This window comes from Nanorana parkeri, unplaced genomic scaffold (genome assembly GCF_000935625.1).
Source record: "Nanorana parkeri isolate BGI_ZX_2015 unplaced genomic scaffold, ASM93562v1 scaffold2312, whole genome shotgun sequence".
Classification (NCBI taxonomy): Eukaryota; Metazoa; Chordata; class Amphibia; order Anura; family Dicroglossidae; genus Nanorana; species Nanorana parkeri.
This window is the reverse complement of record NW_017308580.1, coordinates 74,182-81,638: the sequence shown is the minus strand read 5'-3', so window position 1 is coordinate 81,638 and position 7,457 is coordinate 74,182. Positions and strand designations below refer to the sequence as shown.

At 48.6% G+C, this 7,457-nt stretch overlaps 1 protein-coding gene across 2 annotated transcripts in view; it reads left to right on the top strand.

Annotated features, from left to right (window-relative positions):
• SLC6A8 (solute carrier family 6 member 8) overlaps window positions 1-7,457 on the top strand; it is a 72,009-nt gene that overhangs the window by 33,550 nt on the left and 31,002 nt on the right. For both annotated transcript variants that reach the window (XM_018573276.1, XM_018573275.1), the window contains exon 4: window positions 5,771-5,903. In XM_018573276.1, the coding sequence (XP_018428778.1) occupies window positions 5,771-5,903 (133 nt within the window). The remainder of the gene's footprint in view (window positions 1-5,770; window positions 5,904-7,457) is intronic.

Genomic DNA, 7,457 nt, shown 5'->3' with positions numbered 1-7,457 from the left:
GAGGGATTTTATTTGTTTTCATGATGACTACACATTTACAATGTCGAATTTTCAAGTGTTAGTAAAGATTAACCAACTCAAGGACAGTGACATTTTCTAAGGTGATTTCTAATGTAATTTTGTGTGATAATAACATGGTTATTAATAATATTTATTATTATTATTATTATTATTAGTTGTCAGCTTTTAATGGAACCAAATGATGTGAAAACTGGAACCCGGCCAAAACTTTTATTTTCAATTTTGGCAAAATTGGGGTAGAGCTCAAATCTTGGCTGGTTGTTTGACAATGTGCCGTGATGGTGTACCTACCTTTCTCTGAACTACAGACGCTCCGATCCAGACAAGACAAAGTCATAATGATGTGGTGGACCTTGTGGGCAGTGCAATTGTCTAAAAAAATAAGGTGTGGGTAGGCAACCTTGGTGCTACAGCTAGAGTGAAAGTACAATTTCCATCATGCCTCTGCCTATGGGAGTCATGCCTGAGGCCATGGCCGTCCCTACCCTAACTGCCTCCTGAGGCCACGGGAGGGGCAGGTTGGGTTGCTGCTGAGCTGAAGGGGAAGAGGGGGGTGGCAGCTGATGCGGAAGGACAGGCGGCTGTGTTAGAGCCATGCCTGTCAGCGGCTCTCTGTCTGGTCCCACCTAGCTCACTGATGTCACTGGTAGCCAGGAGCTCGGCGGGACGTCAGCCAGAGCGCCCCGCTCATCTCCCTGGCAACCGATGACCTCAGCGAGCTGGGCCAGACCAGACAGAGCAGAGAGAGCCACGTGTTTCTAAGAGCTCTTAGCAACCTGGGATGCTGTGGCCATCCTAACTGAGGCAACCGCCTCAGGCTGCCTCATAATAAAGAACTTCCTGCCTGTGGGCTGTCAGGCTGTCTTGCAATGCCTTGTGGGACTTGTAGTTTACTCACAGCTGGAGGGCCGAGATTGCCTACTCCTGTCATTCGAAATAGCCTCAGTCACGGAAAATGGGCAAGGGACCCCCTTCAACGGCTCTTCCAAGGAGGGGAGCTGGTAACATAAATATATATTTTACTTCAGAGTTTAAACCAAGAAAAAAAAGATCATGTTTCCCAAGATGCAATGCAAGCTTTGAGTGCTTTGCTCAGGGGACTATGCAGTGAAGATGTTGGACACAGACACAGATAATAAAAATGTACTGCACGTTGACTGCTTTACCACTGCAGGAAAGGCTGGTCAAATCGGGCATTGAAAGGGGGCACCTTTCGGGTGGTCCTCACTTAGCAGGAGTGAAACAGCGTGTGGAGTTTTATTTGATAATATGAAAAGTTCTTGTGGCATCTGCCTTTCCATTTTTAAAGAGGACCAGCTGGGCATTTGTAAGAATCTGAATCTCCACTCTTCAGTTGTTACCCTGTCAGGGATGAGTGTGTGTGCTGGTATTTAGTTGTATTCTCTCCCTGTCATAACAGACCTACCAGGCCAGTGTCAGGCCCTCCTGAAAGCTTGACTGTCCCCTGCCTGAGCTCAGGGCTCATAACTGACTTTGTGTCTAAGCTGCTGGAGAAAGATAAAGCTGAACCCGTCTCACAAATAAAGGCGGCGCTGTGGACCTTAGGCTGTCTTCCGCCCCCCCAAAAATCCCTTTGCATACTGTCTTTTGGCCATTAAAGCGATGGTCACGTGATGCAATTAGATCCCTTTTTAATCATCTGATCAGGAGGACAGGCTCACTGCCACATCACCACTACATGGGCTTAGCAGCTCCATGCTGACATAAACACGAGCATGCTGGTCTACTTGCAGATACCTTAGCCCAGCGGTCGCCAACCTTTCGGACCTCATGGACCACTAATATGATTTTTTTTAAAAATATAAATATATTCTCATATACACAAACACATATATGAGAATATATCTATATACACGTACATAGGTGCGGGTGTGCCTGCAGGAGTGGCAGTGCTGGTGGAGGGAGGGAGCGGTGCCGCCCGCCCCAGTAATAATATTAATTGTTTCCCCCCTATCGTATCTGCCACTGGCCCTGCCGGCGGCGCCTGGGGCACATGCCGCCCCTAGCTTCAGCACTGCCCTCCCCCCTGCCTCCCCTTCCCCCACACTGAGCCACTATTACCTGGCTTCTCCCCACTTTTTCTATGTCCCGCAGCCTTCTCAGTCCGGGTACTGATGAGATGCCCCGCCTCCTGTACTGAGAGCCGCGCATTCCTTGTGACAGTGAGAGGCGGCCCCCGGAGCCTCCGTGCCGCTTCAATGACGGCCCAGCACTGCACGGCATCAGAGGGGCCCGGGGACCACCAAAATGTTCTCGCGGACCTCCGGTTGGCGACCGCTGCCTTAGCCTGATGTGATAACTATTGCTGGGATCTAATTTAGAAGCCCTTAAGAAGGGGGACCCTGCGGACCCTCAAAGCATGTTGGCTTTTTTACTGCGACCTGTTTTGCATGCTATCACTTGTAGTGGCATCCCTATTTTCTTCAATTATAAGCATGACATTAGCACCTGGGGGGTGTTTAGACTCATCACCAGAGCTGGTTCCATTGTAAGCCACAGTGCTGGTGTCGCCCGGGTCCGGATGTACAACGGAAGCTGTATACAGAGGATGATTTTTCATGCGCTCGTTTCTGGAGACAAAAGATTAGAATAAGAGAAAAAAAAACTATTACCAAGCTTAGAACCTATTTATCGTTCCCAGAGGTGGGTCTTAAACTGTCCTGACAATCCGGCTTTGACAGGGAGAGAGTACAAGTGAATCATCTAAAATCAAGTAACCCCTTTTGAAGCGAGGCTGAGCTTTTATAACAGATCAGATTGGAGATTCGGATGACTAAAAAAAAAATTGCCATTGATTCCTCGAATCGGTCCGATTTCACGCATTTCTTTTAAAAAAATACTCTGAATACTTTATTTTTACAATTTACAGTAACCTCTGCTGACAAAAAAAAAAAGTTCCTTTTTACCAGAATGCTGCGACTTCTTCTGGAAAGGAAATGAAGGAAAAGAATCAACTCTGTGTTATCCAGAGAAACAGATGCCATGTGTCCGTTCTGTAGCTCAGCGTTGAGTCGGAGTCCAGTCATTGTGGTCGACGCAGATACTTCTTCCTTCCTCCGCTATAGAATACTAGAATTACACAAAGAAATCCTCATTTATTTATTTATTTATTCTCAGAGACACATTTCTGTTAAAAGCTCTAACTCTCCTAGTAAATGTTTTCTTAATCTCTCATATTTATTGGCACCCCACATAAAACATGCATCGCATGTCCCGCGTGGTGGCTGGCTGGTTGGATCGCATGTTGGCTCCTTGCATCTCTCTCGGGAATCCCATCACGGAGATGTTTTTCCATTTCCAATCAACTCTCACAGTCAGGGCCGGGTTTACTCTCTCTGCTGCCCCAAGGCCAGGTTCCTCAATGTGCCCCCCCTACCCGCTAACCCTCCCCCATGTAGAATGGCAGACCTGCAGGCTGCATACAAGGAATCTTGGAGACATCGCCGGGATCACTTGTACAGATCAAGCGGCAACTTCCCCCTCTATACATTTAGCTCTGCTTGCCCAAAGCCGGGCTACATGTAGAGAACAACTACCCACCCGGCACCTAGAACTGCATGCCCAGGGCATCGGGAGATAGGAATTCCACACCTCTGCTGCACCTCTACTCCCTGCTGCCCCAAGGCCGGGAATTGGTTGGCCTTGTGGGAAATCCGGCCCTGCTCACAGTGACGCCGAATGATTCCCTATAGAGATTGTATAAACAATTGTGGGATCCCGCTATGAGACCCCCCATCGTTATGACCCCTGTGCCAGAGAGCGGAGATGCAAAATTCTGCGCTCTATTAGACAATCTGATTGCACAATCTCCATACAACCCGCTTTAGCTTTAGAGGGCCTACCCAAGCAATCTGCTGAGTTTAAATCCAATCAGGAAGGTCTACACACTACTGTTGTTGGTAAAGATTTTGTGAATGGCTTAAAGGAGAACTATGGGGTTAAGGCTTTTCCCCATAGTTCTCCTTAGGGTAACGGGAAGACACAAACTAGAGCCCTCACGTCACCCTAGGCTCAGTATATAGGGAGCTGTAGCTCACGGTATACTGAGACGCCGCAGTATACCCTATCCCTATCTAGAGGCAGAGCCAGCTGTACCCGCCCCCTCCCGTGTCCGTTCCACCAGTCAGCGATGGCGGATCGGAGGGGGGAATCCAGCCCCTCCCCTGTCACGGCAGAGAGCCGTGACAGGATCGAGAGGTGAGCGAACGCCGGTATGTGTTCGCTCACCTCCCGATCTACTGAGCCGACCTGTGACAGTCTCATTGTCAGAGGTCGGCTAGAACTATGAGGTGAGTGAAAAGCACCCCCCCCCTCATAGTTCTCCTTTAAAGAGAACCTAAGAGGCCCATTTAGGGTACAGTGATGGGCTCTCTTCATAGCTCACTCCCAACTCAGTTATACTTGCTTATCCCCAATGACCGCTTCTGTCGCTGCTGCTGCTGCAAAATACCGGCAACAAGAACAGATAAGGTGCCGGGTTCAATATTGTGATAAAGCACAATGGCTCCGGTGAGGCTGTCCCCGACAACAATGGGATGTCCCTCAAACAGGGGAACCCAGAATTGAAGATACACTGATATAAAGTCCCGTGGAGCGCCAAACAAGACAGCACGAGATTCCAAAAAACAAACAACAAGACAGAACGGCCAATTTGTTTCGGGGGTCTCAAAGACCTCCCTCTTTTTAAGGGCTTAAAGGAGAACTATGGGGGTAAAGGCTTTTCCCCCATAGTTCTCCTTAGGGTAACGGGAGGACACAAACTAGCGTCCTCCCGTAACCCTAGGCTCAGTATATAGGGAGCTACAGCTCGCGGTATACTGAGACCGCCGCAGCCGGAGCGGATCCCGACAATTATGTCTGGATCCGCCCAGCTGCGTGAGTGACAGCTGGCTCCTCCTATCTAGAGGCAGAGCCAGCTGTACCTGCCCCGTCCGTTCCACCAGTCAGCGCTGGAGGATCGGAGCGGGGAGGGGGGAATCCAGCCCCTCCCTTGTCACGCAGAGAGCCGTGACAGGATCGAGAGGTGAGCGAACGCCGGTATGTGTTCTCTCACTTCCCGATCTACTGAGCCGACCTGTGACAGTCTCATTGTCACAGGTCGGCTAGAACTATGAGGTGAGTGAAAAGCACCCCCTCATAGTTCTCCTTTAAACATAATGTGTGGTTGATGGACCCAAACTTGGCACAAGTCACCAGTAATTAATTATTTGCTTTGTTACTTGGGTATAGCAAAAATCAGAGAACCAACAAAACCACACTATACCAAGTATGGGTATGGGAGAGGAAATGGCCTTCTCCCATGATGCAGCACTCTATTGGTTGTTATGTAGGAGGATGATGTCATCACTCAAGCTCTGACACCTGGTATTTTGCCACAGTTGTAAAGGTGGTAGGAATGGTGGGGAAGCGCTGTGAAGTTGAGTGCCGATAGGCTTTAAAGAGGTGACAAGGTGACAAGGTCTTCTTTAAGAGATGCAAGAAGCCAGCAGGTTACTTAATCCACCAGTGTCCACTTCTTAAAGATGTCAAAAGCCAATTGTCTAGAGTAGACACAGGTTTGAGGCTGTCAGCAAAAAGAGTTAAAATATGTTCTCTGTTTGTCCCTTTTCCTTCCTGTCCGTGTGCCACATCTTACTAGACCCATCATCAAGTGTCCCTTATGTACTAACATAAGGTTGTGTGTCTTCTCAGTGTGATCCAGACTTGCTCAGTGCATTCACTCTTCCAGGAACAAAGTGCTGAGACTTTCCTCTGGCCTGGACGATTTGGGCTCCATAAACTGGGAGTTGCTGCTGTGCTTGCTGGCCTGCTGGATACTGGTGTATTTCTGTGTCTGGAAAGGAGTCAAGTCTACTGGAAAGGTAAGAAGCAGAAGGTTGCTGAATACAGAAGTGTCCATTACATGTGTAGGAAAAGAACCTCCTTGTTGACCTGGTTGTGGTAGATTGATTACTATGGATGGTTGCACCCTGTGCTTTATCATTGTGTGTTGGGGAAAGTGATATGGGAGCCAATCACATGCTGGCTGTTACAGATTAGAACACGGAAACCGACATGCAATTGATGGTGGTACTGAAGGTGGTCATACAGTAAAGGATCTAATGGAAAGGAAATGATTGATTAGATAATTAGATTATCTTGTCTTCAGTCATTATAGTTTGCACCAGTCCTGGATTATCCAAAAGGCAACCTAGGCAGGAACCCAGGTTCATCCGATGAATGTCCGGGGTCTAATGCATGTCCAGGGTCTAATGCATGTCCAGGGTCTAATGAATGTCCGGGGTCTAATGCATGTCCAGGGTCTAATGCATGTCCAGGGTCTAATGAATGTCCGGGGTCTAATGCATGTCCAGGGTCTAATGCATGTCCAGGGTCTAATGAATGTCCGGGGTCTAATGCATGTCCAGGGTCTAATACATGTCCAGGGTCTAATGCATGTCCAGGGTCCGATGAATGTCCAGGGTCCGATGAATGTCCAGGGTCCGATGAATGTCCAGGGTCCAATGAATGTCCAGGGTCTGATGCATCTCCAGGGTCCGATGAATGTCCAGGGTCCAATGGATGTCCAGGGTCTGATGCATGTCCAGGGTCCGATGGATGTCCAGGGTCTGATGAATGTCCAGGGTCTGATGGATGTCCAGGGTCCGATGCATGTCCAGGGTCTGATGCATGCCCAGGGTCCAATGCATGTCCAGGGTCCAATGGATGTCCAGGGTCTGATGCATGCCCAGGGTCTGATGGATGTCCAGGGTCCAAGGGATGTCTATGGTCTAATGGATGATCAGGGGGCTAAAGCTACAAACCTCATGATTCTACATTAAACCAGAGGGATAGGGTACTTGGTCAAAGCTGTAAATCAGCCTACCACTTCACGAGGGAAGATGTACAGTACTTGTAGACAGTTGGTATCAGGTAAGGCCATGCAGTAAAGGCGATGAAAATGGGACCGCTTCTCTGTGCTTATAGCAATCTTTATCGATGTCAATCGAAAGGGTTGGCGGTGCCAAAGCGGCTACCTTGCCTAGGGCCCCATTCTGCCTTTATTAATCTCTGGTTTTCCTATCCACAATTCAGTATATGTCAACAATTAAGGGGGAAATCTAATACAGCTTTCCAACCCACCAAAGCCCTGGCAGTGTAGACTCCAGTCTCATCAAGTCATTTGCATTATATAAAACAGTGACTATGTGTTAGAATCGCACCATCTTTCTTTGTACTAGTGTAGCGCTCACCCCCGAAGGAGCCGCTGGATGCCGGTTCATCTCTAGTATGTCTAGGGTATGTTCTTCAGCTGCCCACCCATTAGCCTTAACCACCCTTCTTCTAGTGTCCACAGAGTGATGTCCACCCCAGTAGTATAATGCAAAATAACGTTTTATTGAACATCTTCACTGGGGAGAGAGGGTATGGGGGGG